The following is a 26,332-nucleotide window of genomic DNA, read 5'->3' as shown; positions in this document are numbered from 1 at the left end:
ATTATATAAACACGTATTTATATAATGCAAAAATTTGTTCTACTTCACATATAAAATGCCATAACAATTATCTCTTATGTATTAAAATAAAATTACTAAACCCCCCTATGACTGACCTCTCCCCTCCTAGGACCAACAACTAGGTACGCCCGTGCAGAAAAATGTTTCTAACAAAAGTTGTTTGTTCTTTAATAAGATTAACATTCTAATATCTTGTCTCTATATCTTTCGAATATACATATTATAACCCAGAGCAATTTAACTTTATAAAAGGTCAAAAATCTTGACGCACCCCCCCCCCCCTTGAACTAACAACTGGGTACGCTCTTGCATAAAAATGGTTTAAACAAAAGTTGTTTGTTCTTTTATATAGATTAACGTTCTAATATCTTGTCTCTATATCTTTCGAATAAACATATTATTTATCCAAATTGTCAAGACTATAATCGACAAGGTGTATGTTTTAAATAAGCGAATTGCATTAACAAAATTTCATTTTCAGTTAATACGTGAAATATTTTTAAAATGGACACGTGTGTAGTTGATAATTTTGAAAAAGTTTGTCGTATTTGTATGAAATTTAATAAAACATTTCTATCAATTACCTCATTTCAAATAATTGATATGATAATAGCATTTGCTTCTGTACAGGTAAGTAATGTAAATGTAAATAAAATAGAATTCAATCACATACAGGGTGCTAAGAAAACGCCTTTCCAAATTTTTAATCGAACCTATATTTTATTATATTCTTAAAATCAACTTGTAAAATATAACCAAAGAATAAGAGGCAAATTTTTATTTTAAACAATTTTCTTTTATTAAAATATTTTGATTATGTTAAAATACATGAAAAATCAGAAAAAATTCTCTTTACTGTTATTATATGGTAATATGTTGATATGAGTATAGAAAAATAATTAAGTATGTCTCCAAAAAATGATAAGTGAAAAAATATTTAAAGTGATAAAACAGTTCTTTTGAGTAGCTGCATTCTCCACTTAAAAGTATTCGATGTCTGTATAGATTTAGATATGATTATAAGTAAAATTATATATTCTCCTAGATTTGGGAAAATGATGATCTACCAAATCAAATATGCCACACTTGTTTTCTTCAATTACAAAATACCATCAATTTCAAACAATTATGTGAAAATTCAGATAATACATTTCGCCAAATTATTCAACAAAATAAAATTAATTTGTCTAATAATCAAAATGACCTTCATGACGTTAAAGATGAGAAATTTGAAGATTACGCTGATGATATACCTCTAATAGATATCAAAGAAGAAGAAGATATTTCTGAAAATATCACAAATGAAAATACGTTGGAAAATGAAAAAATTAAACTTGGTCATAATAAAAATGATTCAAAAAAATCGGAAACTAACACAGTGCTGGAAATTAAAAACAAAACCAAGCCGGAATCAAATAAAATGCAAATGTCAACCAAATCCGATAAGGGAAGTGATACCTGTGAAGATACTAAAGATGATGAAAATGTAGAAGAATCCGTTACTTGCGAGAAATGTAATAAAGAATTTAAAAAAGTATGGGTAAGTATATCTCCGAGTATAACATAGAAATTGGATTTTTGTAGTGATTTACCTTCCTATAATATGCCATTTTTATTATTTAATTTTGCTAAATGTCTACTAAGGCTGAAATGACAACTGATTAATCGATCGAAACGAAGTTGCAGCCTCTGTGAATCCATTACATTATTTCGATAAAAAAAGTAAATTTAAATAGAGAAAATAAACACCAATATACAAGCGAGATAATGAATCTTTGATTGGTTTTAACAGATATTTACATTCGCCTTAAAGTCTTAATTCATTTTTGTTTCTTTCATACTTAATGATAAACAATGATAGTAACTCAGTAAATACAGAGCAATAATTGAATTGAAGGTTAGGTTAAGTTAGAGTGGCTGCCCTGGGGTGGGACACACTTAGACCATAGGGTCTGTTATGATACCAAAAAAGAGTTGGCTCATCCCCGGCCACTTCATGAACCATTTGGAGCTATTTAAGAACAACAGGAGTGCTTCAACGTCAAAGGACCTCAGGACAGATAGGTCTTTGTGAAGGTACGCTGGCTTTTTCTCCTCCCCACTGTGACAGCTCCTGCAATGAGTTCAATGATTCAACGATTTTGCTTATAGAGGCCCTTTGAATCGATATAGTGTTTTCGAAACGCCTACGATTGTACACAGACCATATCTGTCTTGAAGTATCACAAGTGCGTTCTTCCCTCCATCTAAGATTGGCCTTTTTATAGATATCCTCGTTCGGGGGTAGCTTAAAGTTCCTAAACGGAATTCCCGGATGCCGTAGGCTTCACAATTTCCTAGAATATCCACGTGTCCCGATACGCATATCAGGTTTACATTCATTAGTTCAGGCACCTCATTTAAGGTCATTCGGCAGTCTTGTGCTACCTTTAAAAATGTAATTTCGTTGATACATTTATTGTAATAAATAAATAAATACCATTTTAGGTATTAGGTCAACATATGCATAGTAAACACAGAGCTAAACCATTAAAATGCAATAAATGTGAATTAAAATTTTATCATCCATTACATTTAAAAGAACACCAGGAATTAACGCACAATCCATCGAATCTTACATGCAATAAATGTAACAAAGTATGCACAAGTATTTACACCTTAAAACGTCATAAACTGGTACATTCATCATTAAATTGCAAAAGATGTGACAAATTATTTAAAGATCGGTGTTCATTAAAGAAACATAATAAGGAAGTACATTCACGCATAGATAAGTATGTAACATGTCATATTTGTGGTAATTCAATAACGAAAAACGCCCTACATCGTCATTTAGAAACCCATAAAGAACATCGTGATAAAATTACTTGTGACATATGTTCAAAAGAATTAATTAGTCAGCGAACGTTACAGATGCATATTAGGCAAGTGCATGGGGATCAAAAAACTATACGTAAACATTTATGTAACATTTGTGGATTTGCAGCACGTAAATTTTCTGACTTACAAAGACATTTAATAATACATTCAAGCGAACGTCCGTACGCGTGTGACCGTTGTGAAAAAACGTATCGACGACCAGATAATCTCAAACAACATATCTCACATGTACACTTAAATGAACGAAAGTTTCAATGTAAATTTTGTTCACAAGCTTTTCCTGAAAGAAGAACTTTAATACATCACGTACGACGACATACTGGCGAAATGCCACATAAGTGCGAAGTGTGTGGTAAAGCATTTGCGCAAAAATGTGCATTGGTAACTCATACGAAAATACATACAAACACAAGAGAGATTCTCACACAAAGTTTAGATGGCAGCATTGTAACAAATACAACAAATACTTAAAACAAATGCTAGTGAATCACCAATGTGATCTTCAATAGTGTTGCTGTCATCTGTTTTACCAATATGGCGAGCTACTTACTCCAATCTCCGAAATAGTCGAAAATAAAACTACTGTAGAAGTAAATGTTCACTATTTACTAAAATCTAAAAAAGGGTATTTAATAATAGATTTCGAAGTAAAACTCACGCCAACTTTCAAGGATTATGATGGAGGAGTTAACTTTCGTTCTTTGAAAGTACACAGATTTAATTTAAGATATTTGTCGTAAGATACGTGTATGTTTGGATGTTAGAACTGTGAAAATCTTATTATGCTACAGACGTCGGATGATTAGACCCCACATTATCAAAATTGCACGGGGTCAATTGCGGTGGTATCAAGCACGGGATCGAAAATAAAATATATGCTCAATATGCTAACAAAGTTTCTTATAAAATAATTTCGAATAAAATTAAGAAATTCTTTTAGAATGAAGCTGCCCTAAAAATGATGTAATATGTAATAAATTATATTTATTAAAGAAATTTTATTTATAAAACCATGTAATTTTATATAATTAAAATTTTTATTAGCAAGTTCTAGAAAGAAAATCGTTAGTATTTTACCGATAATGGAATATCAGTTGTACCCTTCACGCACCCAACGAATAATATCTTGTTAGTTTAGATTTTCACAGTATTTTAGCTAATTTGGTTGGTTGGAAATGTGCGTGCAGTAATAAATTCTTTACTCACGCAATATGCGTGGAATAAGTAGTTCTTATCTCACGGACGTTGATAAAATCACTTAAAATTTTAGAATCCCAACCCAATTTATCTCTATCCGTTTATAAATCTACAACATTTACCATTTGTCAAAATTGTCTGTGAAAGGCATTTATTAGAGGATATAAAAAAATGATGGGTATTATTATTATTTTATGGTGAATGGTCTATGCTTTAGTTTACATAGAGAAGCAAATTCCATTCACAACTTTTCAATCTTAAGTCAATAGGTACGTGTTATGTTATAAAAATGGATACGTGTTTAGTGGATAATTTCGACAAAATTTGTCGCATTTGTATGAAATTCGATAAAAAATTTTTATCAATTACCTCATTTCAAATAATTGATATGATAATAGCATTTGCTTCAGTACAGGTAAGTAATGTAAATATTAAAGAATGCAATTACATACAAGGTGTTAAGGAAAGGCCGTTTCAAACTAGGGTAGAAACTTTATTAATAGATTAATCTAATCAAACAATATTTCGAACAATTTTGTTTCTAATCAAACAAATTTCCTTATGTTAAATTTCGATTAATAAATGTAAGCTAAGAATTAATTCATTACTTTACAATACGGGAATATCGATATTGACATAAGTCAAGTACTCGGTCATCGGTAAACTCGCGTTTAGAAAAAACTGTTTCTGAGTCTCGTGCAAAAGTTTGGCCTGTGTAAATAAATCATTAAGTAAATTTTGGCTCAATTAAAGTGCAAAGGAAAGTAATAATTTGGGTAAAAAAAAAATACTTTCTTTTGAATTCATTCTCCACTTAAACGCAGTGCACTAGATCAAGTACCTGGTATCTGTATAGTTTTGGGCATAATTAATAAGTAAATTATGTTCATTCATAGATTTGGGAAAATGATGATCTACCAAATCAAATATGCCACGCTTGTTTTCTACAATTACAAAATACCTTTAGTTTCAAACAATTATGTGAAAATTCAGACAATGAATTTCGTCAAATTATTCAGCAAAATAAAATTAATTTACCAAATACCCCAAATGATTTTCATCATGTAAAAGATGAGAAATTCGAAGATTACGCTGGTGGCAATTCTCCAATAGATATCAAAGAAGAAGAAGATATTTCTGAAAACACACATGAAAATATCTTGGAAAATGAAAAAACTAGTCTTGATAACAATAAAGAAGATTCAAAAAAATCGGAAACCAATACAATGTTGGATCTTAAAAACAAAACCAAGCCGGAATCAAACAAAATGGAAATGTCAACCAAAACCGAGAAGGGGAGTGATTCCTGTGAAGATACTAAAGATGATGAAAATGTAGGAGAAATCTTTACTTGCGAGAAATGCAATAAAGAATTTAAAAAAATATGGGTAAGTATATGATAATTCATTTAACTGTAGCAGGTAAAACACAAGAATGGATGGAATTTGGAAAATGCATTTCTTTTTTGTTCCTATACTATGCCATTTTTGTATTTTAGAATATAGACTTCCCCCAGTCCCTAAAATTATATTTAAAAAAAATCAAGCTTTTTATTTAAAATTGCCTTAATGCTCGTGCATCCTTAAAACAAAAGACTGTTCGTAGATACATATTTTGTAATAAATACTATTTTAGGCATTGGGTAAACATATGCATAATAAACATAAAGCCAAAGTATTAAACTGTAATAAATGTGAATTAAAATTTTATCATCCATTACATTTAAAAGAGCATCAGGAATTAACGCACAATCCATCGAATTTTACATGTAATACATGTAACAAAGTGTACACAAATATTTATGACTTGAAACGTCATAAATTCAAACGTTCAACGTTACAATGCCAACGCTGTGACAAATCATTCAAAGATCGGTGTTCATTGAAGAAACATACCAAAGAAGTACATTCACGCATAGAAAAATATGTAACATGTCACATTTGTGGTAGATCAATAACGAAAAAATGCCTACAAAATCATTTAGAAACCCACAACGAACATCGTGATAAAGTTAAATGTGACATATGTTCAAAAGAATTAAGTCAACAATCGTTGCAAAATCATATTAGACAAGTGCATGGGGATCAAAAAGCTATTCGTAATCATTTATGTAATATTTGTGGATTTGCGGCACGTAAACCGTCTGATCTACAAAGACATTTATTAATACATTCAACCGAGCGTCCCTATGCGTGTGACCGTTGTGAAAAAACGTATCGACGCGATGATAGTCTAAAACAACATATCTCCCATGTGCATTTAAATGAACGAAAATATCAGTGTAAATTTTGTTCACAAGCTTTTTATGAAAGAAGACATTTAGTGCATCATGAGCGACGACATACAGGTGAAAAGCCTCATAAGTGTGAAGTGTGTGGTAAAGCATTTGCTCAAAAAACTGCGTTAATAACTCATACGAAAATACATACAAACTCAAGAGAGAATCTAATTCAAAGCTAGGTTTTAAAGGCAGCTTTTTAATATGTACTTAATACAAATGCGTGTGAATCACAGACTTATAGTGAGTAAAGATCAACAATACGCACAGACCTAATCATTTATTGTATTCGGTGTATTTTCATGTTAACTCTTGACGCTGAACGTATGTGCGTCAAATTAGGTCACGTGGTCAATGTAGGTCGTGTTGCCATCTGAAAAATAACTTAGCAACTATCCAAAGAGATTATATATATAGAGAGGGTGCGTATTCAATGAAATTCGTGTTCCAATATTAGAGAGAGTTGCGGTATAATTATCTCTACTATAGATTATAGATAACTTCACCTTAGATCAGAGGCTATCTCTTTCTAAACTTAGCAAAACTTTTCAACACAGAAAGTATATGAATCGCGCAGTCTATTATTACTATGTCTATGGTTACTTTAGCTTTTTCATTGATTTTGACAGTACTGGCCATGGAGGTTAGAGAGAAGGAGAACGATCGCTACGCGCTAAAGCATTAGCGCGTCTGTCCCTTAAAATTTGTAGAATGTATAGTTCATTTTCAGCCACCAGCCGCGCTGTCGTCGGTAAGTAGTATCTGCGAAGTTAGCTGTTTATGAGTACAAGTAGATGAAGTTAGTACCATTCAAATTTATAAAGTAGTATAGATAAATTTATAAAGTAGAATAGATAATTTATAATTTATTCATTAGTAAATAATAATAATAATTAATAATTATATCATTATTTGCTTTTTTTTCTTTGAATGATATTATATACACGTATATTAAACGTCGATAGATCATTTGAAATTAGCGCACAACAGCCCGCTTTTAATCAGACAACTTAGCGATCCCAGCGCCTCACTTATTTTGTCCATATTTTGGGGACAATATTTTCTATAGCGATCGTTCTCCTTCTTTATAACCTCCATGGTACTGGCTAAATAAATTTATATTCAACTATCGAATAGATATAAAAATTTATAATATTGTATACAATTTTAATTAAAAACAATGGAACTCTCCGATTGAACCCACAATTGACAACCATATTCACTAGACATTATAAATATAGTTGTTTTTTTTTCATTACCAAGTGTTTTTATTAAAAATGAGGTTAAGGAATGATTTTTAGTATGTATATCTCGAGGTATCGACTTTCGATCATTGAGATAACACTATTTGGATGCGATATGCGTAGCAAGAGAGAATACTGCCAGTGAGTTCTACTATGTCCAAGTATCATACATGTTCGTGATATACTGACTATCTACATATGATTATTACAAGGCCACAGGGGAACTCACTGGCAGTCTTCTCTCTCGCTACGCATATCGCATCTACTTACAGGCTAGCCTCTATCTGTATTATTTCCATGCTTTCAACAATCAACTAAACCGTTGCGAATCGAAAAAATGCTCGGTTAACACGTAAGTTTTAACCGGAACTTTAACGTCCTTTGTTCACATTCTGTTCATTTACATAAGAAGCGTACATAATAGGGCCACTAGCCTCAGTTTGCAAGTAAACCTTGAACAACAACTTAAAAATTGATTTTTAATCCTAATTGGAATATGTTGCATGTTATTCGAAAATTATGTAAAATGAAATATATTTATTAAAGAAATTTGTTTTTATAAAACCATGTAATTTTATTTGATTTCATTTTTTATCGGCGAGTTTCCAGTAAAATTATTGTAAATTAAACTTCTAAAGAAGTGAAAACAAACAATTGACTGAGTTAACTGTTGAAATACCATGTATAGAGAATGTTGATTACGCAATCGTTTTTTTTACATCATGTAAGTAAAGAAAAATATCCATTCTTATAGTTCTATCTCTAACGGTCTCTACAGACCCAAGACACACTATAAAAATTTCAGCTTGATATCTCTTTTTGATTTGAGTTATCGTGTTGACAGCCAGATGGACAACTGGAAATAGGCTGGATATTTTCAACCGTTACAAATTTAGGACTAAACTTAGTATACCTTGATATATTTCATATATACATGGTATAAAAAAGGCCAAAAACCACTCCAACCTGTGGTAAGTCAATCCAGGTCAACTAAATAACGCATATGAATTGAGTTATGTTAATAGGTCTTGAGTTATCGCTGGTTGGAACAATTTTTGATAACCCGCTTAAAATCTGACGGAAATTACAATCTTACGTTAACAAGAAGCGAAATTTAGTTACAATCTCTTATTTTTAAGGTAATACGTGAACTGTTTGAAAAATGGGCACGTGTGTAGTGGATAATTTTGATAAAGTTTGTCGTATTTGTATGAAATTCGATAAAACATTTCTATCAATTAACTCATTTCAAATAATTGACATGATAATAGCATTTGCCTCTGTACAGGTAAGTAATGTAAACATTAAATAGGATTCGAACATATACAGGGTGATAAGGAAAAACCATTTCAATCTTTTGATTAATCTAATCAAACCATATTTTATATTATTAAGTCGAAAAATAAAAAATAAAACAGCCTTCATTTGAACTTAAAGCCATTTTCTTAAGTTTCGATTAATTCAAATAAATTAGGAAACAATTCATTTCGTTGATATTGAGATGAGTTTAATATGCATCATCAGTAAACGTGAACGAGTACCCATGAGGGTGCCGGGCTAAGCAGGTTAAGGGAGAATCTTCCTCCTGGAAATGGACGTACCATAGATTGTGTCAGCCGTGGAATTAATGAAATTTCCAAAATACCTAACCATCCTTCTTCCTCCTCCCCCAAGCCACTGGCGCAAAAGCTGGGTACTCCCTTGCGAGTATCTACTTGACCAGTGTAGAGATTCTGTAGTAAAATGGTAAGTGCAGAGACAAGTCTAGGGGAATAATATTTTTTCTAGTAGCTACAGGTATACGTAGATCTAAATATAATTATAAGTAAATTATTCTCATTTATAGATTTGGGAAAATGATGATCTACCAAATCAAATATGTCACGATTGTTTTCTGCAATTACAAAATACAATTCATTTCAAAGAATTATGTGAAAATTCAGATAATACATTTCGTCAAATTATTCAGGAAAATAAAAATAATTTATCAAGTAACCAAAATGATTTTAATAATATAAAAGATGAAGAATTTGAAGATTACGCTCATGATGATTCTCTAATAAATATCAAAGAAGAAGATATTACAGAAAACAATTCGTATGAAAATACTTTAGAAAATGAAAAAATTAAACTTGGCTACAATAAAGATTATACAAAAAAATCAAAGACTATTTTGAAAATTAAAAACAAAGACAGGTCTGAATTGAATAAAATGCAAACAGTAACTAAATCTGAAACGAGAAGTGATACCTGTGAAGATATTAAAGATGATGAAAATGTAGAATTATTTACTTGCGAAAAATGTAATAAAGAATATAAAAAAGTCTGGGTAAGTATGCCACGTTAATAAATTGAAAATGAAACGAAACCATCCGATTACGTCGTAGAGATAATCTCTCTACGCAATCATTAGGAAGGGTTAATTTGCCATAAATAAGCCTGAGCTATTTATACGGATATTTTATAGAGTCTTAAAGCAAACGACTTTTTGTAGATGTATTTCTTGTTAAAAATAAAAACCATTTCAGGTATTGGGTCAACACATGCATCGTAAACACAAAGCGAAAGCATTAAAATGTAATAAATGTGAATTAAAATTTTATCATCCATTACATTTAAAAGAGCACCAGGATTTAACGCACAATCCACAGAACCTTACATGTAATACATGTAAAAAAGTATTGGTGAATATTTATGAATTAAAACGTCATAAATTTCGAACCCATTCATTACATTGCAAATACTGTGATAAACCATTCAAAGATAAGTGTTCATTAAAGAATCATATTAAGGAAGAACATTTACGCATAGAAAAGTATGTAACATGTCACATTTGTGGTAAATCAATAACGAAAAAAAATATACATCATCATTTAGCAACACACGGAGAACGTGAAAAAATTACATGCGATAAATGCTCAAAAACATTCATTAATGATTTAACGTTTAAAGCTCATATGAAAGAAATTCATGGAGAACGAATTCGTAAACATTTATGTAATATTTGTGGACATGCTTCACGCTCAGCGGCTGATTTACGTAAACATATACGAACTCATTCAGATGAAAGACCGTATTCGTGCGATCGTTGTGATAAAACGTTTCGATGTGCAGATAATGTAAAAAGGCACATTTCAAGTGTACATTTGAATGAACGAAAATATCAGTGTACATTTTGTCCACAAGCGTTTTGTGCAAAAAGTACATGGGTTCATCATGAACGACTTCATACTGGGGAAAATCCACATAAATGTGAAGTGTGCGGTAAAGCATTTGCACAAAAAATTGCTTTGACTGTTCATATGAAAACACATAATAATTCAAGAGAGAATCGCACCCAAAATTTAGATGACAGTTATGTAATAATGTTGGATAACAAGTCCGCTTAAGGATGTACGAGCACCAAGGCAATTTTAAATAAAGTTTAATTTTTATACCATGTATATATGAAATATACATAGTATATTAAGTTTAGTCCAAAGTTTGTAACGCCTAAAAATATTCATGCTACGAAAAAAATTTTGGTATAGGTGTTCATAGAATCACCTAATTAGTCCATTTCCGGTTGTCCGTCCGTCCGTCCGTCCGTCCGTCTGTGGACACAATAACTCAAAAACGAAAAGAGATATCAAGATGAAATTTTTATAGCGTACTCAGGACCTAAAAACTGAGGTCAAGTTCGTAAATGAGCAATATGGGTCAATTGGGTCTTGGGTCCGTAGGACCCATCTTGTAAACCGTTAGAGATAGAACAAAAGTTTAAATGTAAAAAATGTTTTTTACAAAAAAATAAACAACTTTTGTTTGAAAAATTTTTTTGTAAACTTCACTGCTTACCCACGAGGGCGCTTATTAGGTGCAAATTTTATAGTATGCATTAATATGGGAATATCAGTGTGTGTGTATTTAAAAGTGGATATATTTTTTTATTAACGTGACGTCAAAAAACAAACGATTGTTTCATCAACACTGTCTATACATGGTATTTCAACAATTAACTCAGTCAATTGTTTGTTTTCACTTGTTTTTAATATGAAGTTGGACTAAGGTTAAATTAATTCTGAAAATATTACGGGTTGCCCAATTAATTAAGCCTGATGCGTAGTACAAAGTAGGTACGCAACGACCGATGACTAGACCCCGCCTAGGTAGGCACCGTAAATTCAGCCATGGGCGATTATAGCTCGGCATAGGATTTTGACGTATTTATATATACATATGTTCTTGTACGAACTAATACATTACGATATAAAACTCGCACTTTACACACGTTCTACTATCCCAGTGCAAAAGGAATACTACTAAAGTACTAACATCTATTTGTGACAGCCATTTGTTTTGCATGGAATTCGATCTTCTTTTATCTCCATGGGTTGGAGTTTCCATACCCCCCCCCCCCAGATGTATACTTTTTCAGAAGAAAATACAAACAATCACCTCCGTTAGTAAAGCTTACTTTGGGGTAACTTATAATAATAAATGGGTGAATAAACACTAAATAGAAGTCAAGGTTACACATGGGTGTAAATCAATTTAAAAAATGTTAAATATTGTCCATTAAAAATAAAATATTAATACAAAATACATTACACAAACAGAAATTGAATTTTATTTAAATAGAACCAAAATTAATGTTCCTTTTCCTTATTTATTCGAAAATCATTTAATATGAAATGAAAGTTTAAAAAACCGTATTATTATTTTAAATTTTTCTCGCTTTTAATTATTTATTATTTCGAAAATTTTAGAAATTAAAATTCATTTCATTTCTACTTTCGGATTAATTTATAATGTCACTTTTCTATGCTAAGTAAGAATTAGACAGGAAGCAATTTCCATTAATAACACCTCAAGTTTGAGTTAATACGTGCAAAGTTTGAAAAATGGATACGTGTGCAGTGGATGATTTCGATAAAGTTTGCCGTATTTGTATGAAATTTGAGAAAACATTTCTATCAATTACCTCATTTCAAATAATTGATATGATAATAGCGTGTGCTTCTGTACAGGTAATATAAATACATTCAAATACAGGGTGGTAAAAAAATACTGTACCAAATTTTTAGGAGTGAAACATTTTATTAATCTAATCCAATTCGCAAAGTTAGAAACAAAATCAAATAATTAAAATATTTAATGGCTTCGATTTCTAATTAAGAACATTTTCTAAATGAATCAAATTTTTAAATTACAGATTTGGGAAAATGATAATTTACCAAATCAAATATGTAACGCTTGTTTTCTTCAATTGCAAAATGCTAAAAGTTTTAAAGAATTATGTGAAAATTCAGATAATGCATTTCGTCAAATTATTGAACAGAATAATTTATCCAATGATCAAAATAATTTGGATAATGTAAAAGATGAAGAACTTGAAGATTTCGCTGATGATAATTCTATAGTAGATGTCAAAGAAGAAGATATTCATGAAAATAGTTTAGAAAAAGTACAAATTACGATTGGTTATAATGAAGATAGTTTAAAAAAATTAGATACAACTAAACACGAAGAAGAGAATGATGGCTATGAAAGTGTTAAAGATGAAGAGAGTGAGACAGAAACGTTTTCTTGTGAGAAGTGCAATCAAGAATTTAAAAAAGCATGGGTGAGTTTCGTTTAAAAATATATTCCTGGGGGGCAGGGTCGTAACTAGAGTGTGGCAATACAAGCATGCGCCACAGGCATAAATAAGAATTTGAAGCGTAAAACAAAAAATGTGTTTTGTACGTAAAACAAAAATATCTTTTTTTTCATGCCCAAACTCATTATTTTACAATATTATAAATGCTATAATTTGTTTAAAAAAAATATTTGATAGAATTCTCTGAATATCTCTGATAATATAAACATATGAAAAAATTCTTATGAAATAAAAGCCGACAGTAAATTAAATGTGGTACATGTATGTAAACATCAAGGAGTCCGGTTGTTTTATTTTATATATATATAAATAAATTTTATTTGACATAAATCAAGTACAAACATTCCATACAAAAAATTAAAATGACTAAAACTAAATATATATTCATGAGAGGTTAGTAGAGATATGTTTGTCTTTTTAACAGTATATGTCGCAGATACGTCGTTATTGCTTTCATAAGCTCTAAACTAGAGCAATAGGGCTTTTCATTTTAAAATCACGATTCACATTTGTTTCGTACTAAATGATTTATAACTAATGTGATAAAATGCATAACAAATATCTTCTATCTTAGTCCTACTTATTGCTGTCAGTACGAAAAAATAAACTCTGCACTTGCGCATATGACATGATGAAAAGGTCTATTGAGAATAGATTGAGCCGTAGTTAGTCCCAATCTATGCAATTCTTCCCTTTCTTGACCTGCAGTTCCTGGACAGTCCTCTATCAGATGCTTCACACTTTCTGCCGAATCACACAATACACATATTCTAACTCCATCAACTTTCACACTTTCCCACTTAAACCCATACATTCTAAAATTTGCAATCAAATATCTCTCACTTCTATTACACACATTCACATATCTAGCTCCTAGGTTGTAATGGTCTAAGGTTATAAAGGTGCTTAGACTCTCTTTCATTCTCATATCATTCAAACTTTCACGTATCGCTAGCTCTTCAATTTCTCTCTTGATCTTTGATCTCACGCAGCCCTCATCCAATTCATTCAATCCTCTTTCGTTCATTAAATCTCTTATTCTATCCAACGTACCCTTCAAACAGATTCAAACAGATTATTTGCAGCTCTTTGTTACTATTATACACTCTATTGCGATAATTTAAGGCCTTTGACATGCAGTAATACTCCACACTCCTAGTGCCCATTTCAATATTAACTGCTGAATTGGGAATAGATTTTGCTACACCCAACACTTCTTTAAGAAAATTAGGCATTAATGTGTTTACAGTTCTAATATGCTCTTTATAGTTATTACTATTTCCAACCCACAATTCGCTTCCATATGTTAAAATTGGAATTATTAAAGCATTGCACATTTTCAAAATCACACTTATAGGAAAATTTTCATACCTGTACACATACCTTCTAATGCTCATTAAAACTTTCATTGCCTTATCTGTCATACGTTCCACATGCTCTTTCCATTTTCCATTACTACACATCACTACACCCAAATATTCAAAACAACTAACATTCTCTACAATCACTTCTTTATACTTCCATACTTCATTCATGCTATTTTTTCGTCCATTCGTCACTATCATCATTTTTGTTTTCTTTACATTCACACTCAACATCCATCTTTCACAATACTCCTCCAAACCTTTTAAAAACCACCATTAATACATGGTGATGTGGTGTTTATTCCTTCCATCCATTCATACATATCATTTATATATACCAAGAAAAGAAGTGCCGATAAGTGACAGCCTTGCCTAAGACCTTGAAAAGTTTTAAAGTCTGGGCTTACATATCCGTTATCCGATCGAATACAACACGCAGTGGACTGATATATAGATTTAAGTATTTCAATCATATGCATTGGCAATCCGATATTTATAAGTTTATTCCATAAAAGATGTCTATTTATTTTATCGAATGCCTTCTCAAAGTCTATGAAGCATAGATAAGTTTTGGTTCTTTTCACGGCTAATGATTTGTCTATGATTGTTTTCAACACCAAAACATTATCCATTACTTCATAGCCAGTGCGAAATCCGGCCTGAGCATAATTAATGACTCTATTATCATTTAGCCATTGCCGTAAACGATCGGATAAAACTTTTGTATAAATCTTACTCAAGCAAGGCATAAGTGTCAAACCTCTGTAATTCTGAGGATCAGAAGTACTTCCCTTCCCTTTATATATATTTGTAATTACTCCCGTACTCCAGGCATTTGGATAAGATCTGTTAACTATCATGGCATTCATCAATTTGCACAAAAGTAATCCAAAATTTGGGCATTGTTTATGTATGGATTTAATAATTTCATTTAATATCCCATCTTTGCCTGGTGCCTTGTTGTTCTTTACCATGATAATTGCCTGATCTATATCCGTGCTTTCCAGGGAAAGATTGAGATCATCCGTTGTCGACACTTCTTCTCTTAATGTCTCCTCACATTCTACACTCACGCCATACAAATTACTGTAATGCCTAACCCATTCATCCCATTTTACCTCATCTTTCACAGAGCTTTTACCTCGCCGGGCTAATATCTTCCATAGTAGCTTGGAATCGTTGTTATTAGCAGCTTCATTCACCCTTTGCACATATTCTAATTCATAGATTTTTTTCTTTCGCTCACACATACATTCAAAGGATTCCTTACACTCCAGATATAGCTTTAATGACAAATCAGTCTTTTGTCTTCTCATTTTCCTTAGTTTATTTTTCAATTCTTTTCTTTGTTGCTTACAGTCGGAGTCATACCAATCGTACTTTCTGGTGCCTGTAATCTTACGATGACTTTTAACTTCCAAATCTCTACTTAAATAGCCTATCCAGTCTTGTAAAATTTTAACAGCTTCATTAATTTTATTTTTTTCTATCATCAAGTTGACTCCGATTGAAAACAAACGAGATTCTTCGCTATTGACTCGTTGGATGATACATGTTTCTTTGTTGGGATCCCACTTATATCTCACTAATTCCTCATTGCAACATAAGTTTTCTTCGCCCGCTATATTATTAATATCAGTCTTTACTTCTAATGGAAAATGAAAAGACTCAACCAATTCCCCTACCATCATATCAGTATACCCATTCCACAAGTCTTTCGTAACACACACGTAATCAATCACACTCTTCCCTTGTTTCGATACATACGTCCACTCACCACTACTGTCGCTCAAAGCCCTTCCATTCCAAATCACCAAATTATTCTGTCTAATCATACTCAAAAAAACTTTTTACCATAACCATTCACACATTTGCCCATGCTTTGCCTAGGCTCTAATACATCATGCTCTATATCTACGTGATCGATTTCTATTCCAATTCTCGCATTCATGTCCCCGCCCAAAATGATTGAAGCATCTGGATATTTCTGCATTATGGCATTTATTTCGTCATTTAACATTACAAAAAACTTATTATTCGTATATTTCGAATTTTCTGGCTGCAAATAAACCACACCCATCAAAATTTGTTTCGCTCTACACATCACTAACAACCATATAACTTCTTTCATTCCGTTCTCGATTTCAATTATCATTTCAGACATACTACTCCGATAGAAGACAACCAAGCCCCCAGGAAATCTTCCTTTATCTGTATCTCGTTTCCCACCTTTACATATACATTTATACCCATTCAAGCGGGGTATTTCTCCTAAATCACTCCATGTCTCTACTAAGCCTATTATATCAAAGTTATTTAAATATTCTATCACACTATTCCTCGAAAATTTCTTCTTTATCCCTTCAATATTCCAAAACACGATGTTTAAGTTATGAGCATATGTACTATTCCCATTTACATTATTATAAGATCCATATCCATTATTCTTATCCATTTTTCCATTGCCAGTGTCGCCTAATTTATCTTTTTTAACCTCCTTTTCTGTGTTCAGTTTTTTTGGGGTTTGTTTCCCATGTTTGCAGATGTCGACGGAGATGAAGTTTCAATAGAATTTAATCTAGGTCGAACAAAATGGTCCAAGGTCGATGACCTTAGGCTAACATTGTTCTGTTGTTTCTTTTTGTTTGGTTCTTTACTGGCCGATAGTTGTAATTTCTTGCTCACGGAAGTATTCACTTCTTGGTCCGTTGCCGAGTCTTCTTCAGCTTCTAAATATCTTTTTTTATTATTTATATCTGCTTCGGGTATTACTCCAGTTGGATTAAACGTTTCATTATCTAATAATTTCCCGTCCACATACAGTTGTCCTTTTTTAATAATAGCATGTTTTCCATTTTTTCGAAAATTCATCATCTGTGGGATAAGCTTCTTTTCTTTTTGTCTTTCGTTTAAAGTAAGGTCATCAGATATGTAAATGCTAGACCCTTTCAAATTTTTCTTATTATAGAAAATCTGACGTTTCATTCTCAATGATGTTAAACCCACAATTATCGGTCCATTATTTTTAATACCTCGTATTCTACTGGTGAAATCAATATCACTGTAATTAAATTCGATTTTTAGATTTGTTTTCATAAAATTTAATATAAGATCATCTAATTCTTCTGCGTTTGCTCTAGTATTTTGGATTCCATAAATAATAATGTTTCTGCGTTTAAAGAGTTTTTCAAAATGTTCAGCACGATTTTCTATATTACTAAGTCTTTCATCCAACTGTATATTCTTAAGCTTTAAATCCTTGAACTGTTGATTGAGATTATTTTTAAAATTTGCAATATCTGATTTAATATTCCCGATTTCATTTTTCAAGCTTAAAATAGCATCAAGAATCTCCTTATTCGACATGTTTATAACAAATGTCTGTTTTATTTTATAAATTTTATAATGTCAATGTATCGGAGATAAATAGGGAATATTCATGTATTTTTTTTTTTTTTTTAATTCATTGTTTACACCGTTATAACAAAGTAAAAATATAAATACTCCTTAAAAATGCTGTATTTAAGTGTAAAAAAATATTTAAAATACATTATAATTTTGAGATATTTAAACGCAGTTTTTTGGCGCTCTCTGTTGATGACGTATAAGTAAGTAATCTGTCAATTGGTGGCAGTTCAATGTAAAATTTACACTTTAAAAAAATGAATTTACAACACAGAATTTACACTCGTTATCATTAAGTTTTCTAATAAAAAGCCTTAGAATAATAGAAATCAGTGCAATACCATACAAAATGTAAGTAATTAATATCATATAGTATGCCCTATTTTTAAATGCCTTCACTGAATTTGTACTTTTATTAATTAATTTAAAGTAATTAAAAAGTAATTAATTACTAAAATAATGATTTACTTGAAATGTCCTGCCAGTAAAGTTACGGAAAAAAAATATTTGAACAAAATTTAAATTTCATGAATATTTCCTATTGTGTGTATACATGTATAGACAAAGGCGCACTACCGATTGCATCGATTGCAATTATTTTTTACTTACTGTGATTTGATAAATTTTTTACCTGTATATTTAGGTAATAATATTTAAGAAGTATAAAAATGAGAAGGTATTGGGAAAACAACCTCATTTCGAATTTAGAAAGGTGTAATGAACAAATGTGACACAGCAACGTTTCCTTTGAAAAAAACTTTGTTGGGTAAAATACCACCAAATCTGTCTGGTTCTTAGTTCAACAAAATTAGGCGGCAAAAACTAACATTTCATTAAGGAGAGGCTCAATATAAATATTTGCCACAAGCGCTGTATACTCTTGCAACGACTCTACTGGGGAGCTAAAAGCATAGATGTTTTGTAATAAATTAATTCTGTTTTAGATATTGAGTAAACATATGCAACGTAAACATAGAGCAAAACCATTAAATTGTAGTGAATGTAAATTAAAATTTTTCCATCCATTACATTTAAAGCAACATCAAGAATTAACACATAATCCATTGAATCTTACTTGTAAAATATGTAACAAAGTATTGAAAGATATTTATTCATTAAGAGATCATAAATTAACACATTCAAATCAAAAACTTAGACCTTGTGAACGATGCGATGAATCATTCAAAAATAAACGAGAACTTGAATCTCATAACGAGGAAGTACATGGAATTATAGAAAAAAGAGTAACATGTCATATTTGTGGTAAATCAGTAACGAAAACATATCTAGACGATCATCTAGAAATACATAAAGAACGTGAGAAAATTACATGCGATAAATGTTCAAAAACATTCATTAGTGAGTTAACACTTAAAAGACACATTAGAGAAATCCATGATAACGAGCGTAATCATTTATGTAATATTTGCGGACATGGATTGCGTACAGCGAGTAAATTGCGTATACATTTATTAACACACTCAAACGAACGACCGTTCGCATGTGATCGTTGTGAGAAAACATTTTTGCGTGTAGATGGATTAAAATATCATTTCGCACGTGTACATTTAAAAGAACGAAGCCATCAATGTACACTTTGTTCACGTGCATTTTTTAACAATAACGATTTAAAGAGTCATATTCGATCACGTCATACGGGTGAAAAACCTTATAAATGTGAATTTTGCGATAAGGCATTTATTCAAAGATCTGCATTAAATTATCATTTAAAAACACATTCCAAAACAAAGGAGGGCGAACAACTAACGGATAATCCATCGGATCATACATGTGATATATGTAATAAAGTTTTTGCGGATATTTACGCGTTAAAACGTCACAAATACAGACATTCATTTGAATGCAAACGATGTAACAAAATATTTAAGGATCGAGAATCATGGAAATCTCATATTAAGGAAGTTCATTTCCTTGAAAAGTATGTAACATGTCATATTTGTGGTAAATCGGTAACAAAAAAAAATCTACACATTCATTTAAATGTCCACAAAGAAAGTGCAAATCTTGCTTGCGAACAATGTTCAAAAACATTCAAAAGTGAGATAACATTGAAAGCTCATATTAAAGACATTCATGGGGATCAAAAACCTGTACGAAAACATTTATGTAATATTTGTGGACATGCTTCACGTGCACCGGCTACTTTACGTAAACATTTATTAATACATTCAGATACAAGACCGCATCCATGTAATCGATGCGATAAAGCATTTCGGACTAAAGAAAGTTTAAAAAAACATATCAATTGTGTACATTTAAATAATCGACGGTATCAGTGTACATTTTGTCCAAAAGCTTTTTGTGAAAAGAAAGTATTAGTGCATCATGAACGACTTCATACCGGGGAAAAACCATATAAATGTGAAGTGTGTGATAAAGCATTTGCTCAAAGAACTGCGTGGAAAATTCATATGAAAACACATAATAATTCAAGAGAGAATTTTTCGCAAAGTTTAGGTGAGAGTATTGTTATAAGTGCTTTAAAAACAAGTGCGTGTAAGCTGCAGACTTTCTATTCAATATAAACTCGCAAAAGCACTTACGAAGGAATCATCCAGGAGGGGGGGGTCAAACTTTTGTTCATCATGTTTGGTTACATATAGTCAATGAAAACTAGAGAGTTTTTCGAGTAAGAGAACATTTTTTAGATCAAATTGTTATATTCGGTCACTATTTTTCAATAACTTAATATTGCGAGACACAGAAAAAACTTTTCTAAATCTTTGTGCGCATCAACCTCTACATCGCGATGTATTGCTGGGCGAGGCTAAACGTTTAGCCAATCTTCAGATATTGTCGATCTAAATTATGTTTTGAAAGGGAGCGTAAAACTGCCAGAACGTGAAAAATTGTGTGAACAAAATTATAATAAATCAAATCAGAGGAAATTTTTACCATACAATTGAACTGTTCGATATTATTTAAAGATTATGAAAAATTAAATAAAAATCGTATTTAAAATTAAAAATTGTGTAAATTTGTTTTTATTAAGTTTTAAATTTCGTATTTGACCTATTTTTTTCACAGACTCAGAATAATGTTACCTAGAGCAAGCGCTGGATAGAATTGAGTATGTAAAATTCGAAGACCGCATTTTGTCAATTGATTCTTGTTCAGAAAATATTCCGGATGTTGCCAGAAACCCAATAGGTCTAATTTTTGTAAATCCTTCCCACTTCCCATAAATAGTTAAATGTCAATTTAACTGAGGCTTTAGAATCAAACAATCTGTAATTACTCTTCAGAACTTCAGTAGATGTTCAAAGATGATTTTAAGTTTTTGAAAAGCTTAAAAATTTAATTAATTGCATTAATTTTCAGCTTTGAAAATAATCTTTTTGTAGTTTTTCCAAACATGAAACTGTTAATAACTTAAAAACGGTGAACTGTAGGGAAAATCACAAGGAGCCTTTTGGGTATACGTTGGGCCTATCTAGCAAAATATATGATCTAAGCTTTCCTCTAAACGAGTGCCATTTTTTGAGCCAAACAGTGAAATAACTACAAAAAGATTGTACTCCATTACCTCTATATTTCATGCAAATCAATTAAAAAAATGTTAAATAATATAATTGTAATTCGGTACTTTAACAACCATGAAAATAAAATATTAAAAAAAGAATTTATTATAAATAGGATCAAAATAATCTTCATTTGCTTTAGGTATTTATTCGAAAATCTTTTAAGATGAAATAAAAGTTTAAAAATCGTATTAATATTTTCAATTTTTGTCGCTTTTAAGGAGGATCCCTCACCAGTAATAGAAAAAAATAAATTAGTAGAAAATGATCCAAATTTTTAGTATGTTGTAGTTAACGATACATATTATTAAATAAAAAAAAATTTGGGTATCTTATCGATCAATTAAGAGAGTGATTAATTAATTAAAAATACACTAAATAACATAGCATGATATGAGGATGATTATGGTATTTAGTGTATTTTTAATTAAGAATTACTCTCTTAATTGATCGATAAGATACCCAAATTTTTTTTTGATTTAATAATATGTATCGTTAACTACAATATACTAAAAATTTGGATCATTTTCTACTAATTTATTTTTTTCTATTACTGGTGAGGGATCCTCCTTAATAACTTATTATTTTGAAAATTTTAGAAATAAAAATTCATTTCTACTTGTGGATTAATTTATAATGTCACTTTTCTATGCTAAGTAAGATAGGCAGGAAGCGATTTCCATTAGTAACACCTCAGTTTTGAGTTAATACGTGAAAAGTTTGAAAAATGGATACGTGTGCAATGGATGATTTCGATAAAGTTTGTCGTATTTGTATGAAATTTGAGAAAACATTTCTATCAATTACCTCATTTCAAATAATTGATATGATAATGGCGTGTGCTTCTGTACAGGTAATATAAATGTATACAAATACAGGGTGGTAAAAAAATACTGTAGCAAATATATTCAAGAGTGAAACATTTTATTAATCTAATCCAAGTCGCAAAGTTAGAAAAAAAATCAAATAATTAAAATATCTAATTGCTTCGCTTTCTAAGTAAGAACATTTTCTTAATAAATCAAATTTTTAAATTACAGATTTGGGAAAATGATAATCTACCAAATCAAATATGTAACGCTTGTTTTCTTCAATTGCAAAATGCTAAAAATTTTAAAGAGCTATGTGAAAATTCAGACAATACATTTCGTCAAATTATTGAACAGAATAATTTATCCAATAACCAAAATAATTTTGATAATGTAAAAGATGAAGAATTTGAAGATTACGCTGATGATAATTCTATAGTAGATGTCAAAGAAGAAGATATTCATGAAAATACCACAAATGAAAATACTTTGGAAAAAGTAAAAATTACGATTGGTTACAATGAAGATAATTTAAAAAAATTAGAGACAACTAAACACGAAGAAGAGAGTGATGGCTATGAAAGTGCTAAAGATGAAGAAAGTGAGACAGAAACGTTTACTTGTGAGGAGTGCAATCAAGAATTTAAAAAAGTATGGGTGAGTATATTCGAATTCATAATTCCTAGAGTTTGTTAATAACCTGTATATTATTTCAAATGTGTTTTACATTTAATCTTACTCGTTTAAAGGTATAATCCTGGAGGGCAGGCCCTCACTAGAGCGTAGCGTAAATTGTGTGTATACATGTATAGACAAAGGCGCACTACCGATCGCATCTATTGCAATTATTGTTTACCTATTGTGATTTGATAAATTTTTTACGTGTATATTTAGGTAATAAGATTTAAGAAGTATAAAAATGAGAGGCTATTAGGAATACAACCTCATTTCAATGTTTTCTTTATATTCCTCGCATACTATCTAAGTAAAAGTACCTTCTGTAATTCATTAAAGAGAGGCGCAGTCTAAATATTTGTCACAAGTACTGTGTGCTCCCGTTATGACTCTGCTGGAGGGGTTGCTTTTAGAGGTTAGATGTCTTGTAACAAATTAACTTTGTTTTAGATATTGGGTAAACATATGCAACGTAAACATAGAGCAAAACCATTAAATTGTAGTGAATGTAAATTAAAATTTTTCCATCCATTACATTTAAAGCAACATCAAGAATTAACACATAATCCATTGAATCTTACTTGTAAAATATGTAACAAAGTATTGAAAGATATTTATTCATTAAGAGATCATAAATTAACACACTCAAATCAAAAACTTAGACCTTGTGAACGATGCGATGAATCATTCAAAAATAACCGTGAACTTGAATCCCATAATGAGGAAGTACATGGAATTATAGAAAAAAGAGTAACATGTCATATTTGTGGTAAATCAGTAACGAAAAAATATCTAGACGATCACCTAGAAATACATAAAGAACGGGAGAAAATTACATGCGATAAATGTTCAAAAACATTCATTAGTGAGTTAACACTTAAAAGACATATTAAAGAAATCCATGATAACGAACGTAATCATTTATGTAATATTTGCGGACATGGATTGCGTACAGCGAGTAAATTGCGTATACATTTATTAACACATTCAAACGAACGACCGTTCGCATGTGATCGTTGTGAGAAAACATTTTTACGTGTAGATGGTTTAAAAGATCATTTTGCTCGTGTACATTTAAAGGAACGAAATCAGCAATGTTCATTTTGTTCACGTGCTTTTTTTAACAAAAAAGATTTAACGTGCCATATACGATCACGTCATACGGGTGAAAAACCTTATAAATGTGAATTTTGCGACAAGGCATTTATTCAAAGATCTGCATTAAATTATCATTTAAAAACACATTCCAAAACAAAGGAAGGCGAACAAATAACGGACAATCCATCGGATCATACATGCGATATATGTAATAAAGTTTTTGCCGATATTTCTGCTTTAAAACGTCACAAATACAGACATTCATTTGGGTGCAAACGATGTAACAAAACATTTAAGGATCGGGAATCATGGAAATCTCATATTAAGGAAGTACATTTTCTTGAAAAGTATGTAACATGTCATATTTGTGGTAAATCGGTAACAAAAAAAAATCTACATACTCATTTAGATATCCATAAAGATCGTGAAAAACTTACTTGCGAACAATGTCCAAAATCATTCAAAAGTGAGATAACATTGAAAGCTCATGTTAAAGACATTCATGGGGATCAAAAACCTATACGAAAACATTTATGTAATATTTGTGGACATGCTTCACGTGCACCGGCTGGTTTACGTAAACATTTATTAATACATACAGATACAAGACCGTATCCATGTAATCGATGCGATAAAGCATTTCGGACTACAGAAAATTTAAAAAAACATATCAATTGTGTACATTTAAATAATCGACGGTATCAGTGTACATTTTGCCCGAAAGCTTTTTGTGAAAAGAATACTTTAGTGCATCATGAACGTCTTCATACCGGGGAAAAACCACATAAATGTGAAGTGTGTGATAAAGCATTTGCTCAAAGAATTGCATTGAAAATTCATATGAAAACACATAGTAATTCAAGAGAGAATTTTTCACAAAGTTTGGGTGAGAGTATTGTTATAAATGCTTTAAAAACAAGTGCGTGTAAACTACAGACTTTCTATTGAGTATATAGACTCGCAACAGCCCGTTTATAAAATCATCTATGTACTCAATATTTTTAAGCATTACAAACTTGGGACTAAACTTAGTATACTTTATAATATGTTTCACATATACATGGTATTAAAATTTTAAATAATATAATTGTAATTCAGTACTTAACAGTACCGAACTATTAAAAATAAAATATTAATAAAAAATACATTAGACAAACAGAAATCAAATTTTATGTAATTAAAACCAAAATTAATGTTCCTTTTCCTCATTTATTCGAAAATTATTTAAGATGAAATAAAAGTTTTAAAAACCGTATTCATATTTTCATTTTTTGTCGCTTTTAATCAATTATTATTTTGAAAATTTTAGAAAAAAAAAATTATTTCTATTTGCGGATTAATTTATAATGTCACTTTTCTATGCTAAGTAAGAATAGACAGCAGAGACTATATCAGTAAAACTACGAGTAATCATTATTTCTTTTCTTTATGTTTCTTATAATTTAAATATTTTTTATTTACTCTAGAAACAACCTTCAATCAAAATTTTAATTAATCTCGGTTGGTTTCTACGATTGATTCTTCGACCCCGAAGTATATTCCATAATACGGAAATAAATTATTTAAAAAGAGTCTCTTTGTTTCAATTTATTATTTTCAGGTTCATCACAAAATAAAATTATACTTAATTCTATATGTATTTCTATACAAATTTGAGCAGAGACTGCAAAGACTATATAATTTGAGTTGAGAACACACAAAATAGAAGATAATAATTTAATATTTATAAAATATATGAGCTTGTATGAAAATTGTATTCATCCTATTTGCATGACATTAGAAAACTTATTACTATTTAATTAACTTTGAAAAATATCTGAAAAATTCAATTTTAAAAATTACATAGAACTTACTTATTATAATTGAATTTTATAAATAAGTTTTCAAAGTTAATTAAATATTATGTTTTCTAATGTTGATGCATATAGAATAAATACCATTTTTATGCAAGACAATAAGCTTATTATTCAAGATAAGAACCTTATTATATAAGATAATAAAGAGATCTATTTTGACGATTATACTAATTTAGTTTGCGTTGACCTTCAGAGATGGCATTAAATGCCCGGCAATAAAAATTAGCATTGGCTTTCGTTTCTGTTTAACCGATATATTCTCTGATAGACAAGAAGCAATTTCCATTAAAAACAACTCAAGTTTGAGTTACTACGTGCAAAG

The 26,332-nt window shown here is 30.5% G+C and overlaps 4 protein-coding genes across 5 annotated transcripts; all 4 read left to right on the top strand.

Annotated features, from left to right (window-relative positions):
- Positions 1-619: 619 nt before the first annotated feature.
- On the top strand, positions 620-20,953 carry LOC123290960 (zinc finger protein 271-like). Its single transcript, XM_044871351.1, has 4 exons — positions 620-651; positions 1,067-1,332; positions 13,057-13,225; positions 18,975-20,953. The coding sequence occupies exons 1-4, from the start codon at positions 625-627 to the stop codon at positions 20,574-20,576; spliced, it is 2,064 nt and encodes a 687-aa protein (XP_044727286.1). The 5' UTR covers positions 620-624; the 3' UTR covers positions 20,577-20,953.
- Positions 4,376-7,033, top strand: LOC123290979 (zinc finger protein 470-like). The gene is made up of 3 exons (XM_044871389.1): positions 4,376-4,513; positions 4,995-5,486; positions 5,734-7,033. The coding sequence occupies exons 1-3, from the start codon at positions 4,388-4,390 to the stop codon at positions 6,556-6,558; spliced, it is 1,443 nt and encodes a 480-aa protein (XP_044727324.1). The 5' UTR covers positions 4,376-4,387; the 3' UTR covers positions 6,559-7,033.
- Positions 9,820-11,047, top strand: LOC123291011 (gastrula zinc finger protein XlCGF7.1-like). The gene is made up of 2 exons (XM_044871430.1): positions 9,820-9,949; positions 10,149-11,047. Exons 1-2 carry the CDS (start codon positions 9,833-9,835, stop codon positions 11,007-11,009), a joined length of 978 nt encoding a protein of 325 aa, XP_044727365.1. The 5' UTR covers positions 9,820-9,832; the 3' UTR covers positions 11,010-11,047.
- LOC123290957 (zinc finger protein 260-like) lies at positions 12,474-25,169 on the top strand. Of its 2 annotated transcripts, none has more exons than XM_044871348.1 (3): positions 12,474-12,629; positions 22,613-23,038; positions 23,507-25,169. In XM_044871348.1, exons 1-3 carry the CDS (start codon positions 12,504-12,506, stop codon positions 25,100-25,102), a joined length of 2,148 nt encoding a protein of 715 aa, XP_044727283.1. In that variant the 5' UTR covers positions 12,474-12,503; the 3' UTR covers positions 25,103-25,169. The 2 variants fall into 2 exon arrangements, with proteins under 2 accessions (XP_044727283.1, XP_044727282.1); XM_044871347.1 differs by lacking the exon at positions 12,474-12,629 and adding an exon at positions 22,245-22,425.
- The last annotated feature ends 1,163 nt before the right edge of the window (positions 25,170-26,332 follow it).

This window comes from Chrysoperla carnea, chromosome 1 (genome assembly GCF_905475395.1).
Source record: "Chrysoperla carnea chromosome 1, inChrCarn1.1, whole genome shotgun sequence".
In the NCBI taxonomy this organism is placed as follows: domain Eukaryota; kingdom Metazoa; phylum Arthropoda; class Insecta; order Neuroptera; family Chrysopidae; genus Chrysoperla; species Chrysoperla carnea.
This window is presented reverse-complemented; position numbering and strand designations above follow the sequence as displayed.

Coding starts and splice junctions, on each gene's coding strand:
- LOC123290960 (XM_044871351.1), top strand. CDS start 625: ATGATAATAGCATTTGCTTCTGTACAG. Junction 1,333..13,056: donor AATATCACAAATGAAAATAC/GTTGGAAAATGA, acceptor TCATGAAAATAG/TTTAGAAAAAGTACAAATTA. Junction 13,226..18,974: donor AAGAATTTAAAAAAGCATGG/GTGAGTTTCGTT, acceptor ATTCTGTTTTAG/ATATTGAGTAAACATATGCA.
- LOC123290979 (XM_044871389.1), top strand. CDS start 4,388: ATGGATACGTGTTTAGTGGATAATTTCGACAAAATTTGTCGCATTTGT. Junction 4,514..4,994: donor TAGCATTTGCTTCAGTACAG/GTAAGTAATGTA, acceptor GTTCATTCATAG/ATTTGGGAAAATGATGATCT. Junction 5,487..5,733: donor AAGAATTTAAAAAAATATGG/GTAAGTATATGA, acceptor ATACTATTTTAG/GCATTGGGTAAACATATGCA.
- LOC123291011 (XM_044871430.1), top strand. CDS start 9,833: ATGCAAACAGTAACTAAATCTGAAACGAGAAGTGATACCTGTGAAGAT. Junction 9,950..10,148: donor AAGAATATAAAAAAGTCTGG/GTAAGTATGCCA, acceptor AAACCATTTCAG/GTATTGGGTCAACACATGCA.
- LOC123290957 (XM_044871348.1), top strand. CDS start 12,504: ATGGATACGTGTGCAGTGGATGATTTCGATAAAGTTTGCCGTATTTGT. Junction 12,630..22,612: donor TAGCGTGTGCTTCTGTACAG/GTAATATAAATA, acceptor TTTAAATTACAG/ATTTGGGAAAATGATAATCT. Junction 23,039..23,506: donor AAGAATTTAAAAAAGTATGG/GTGAGTATATTC, acceptor ACTTTGTTTTAG/ATATTGGGTAAACATATGCA.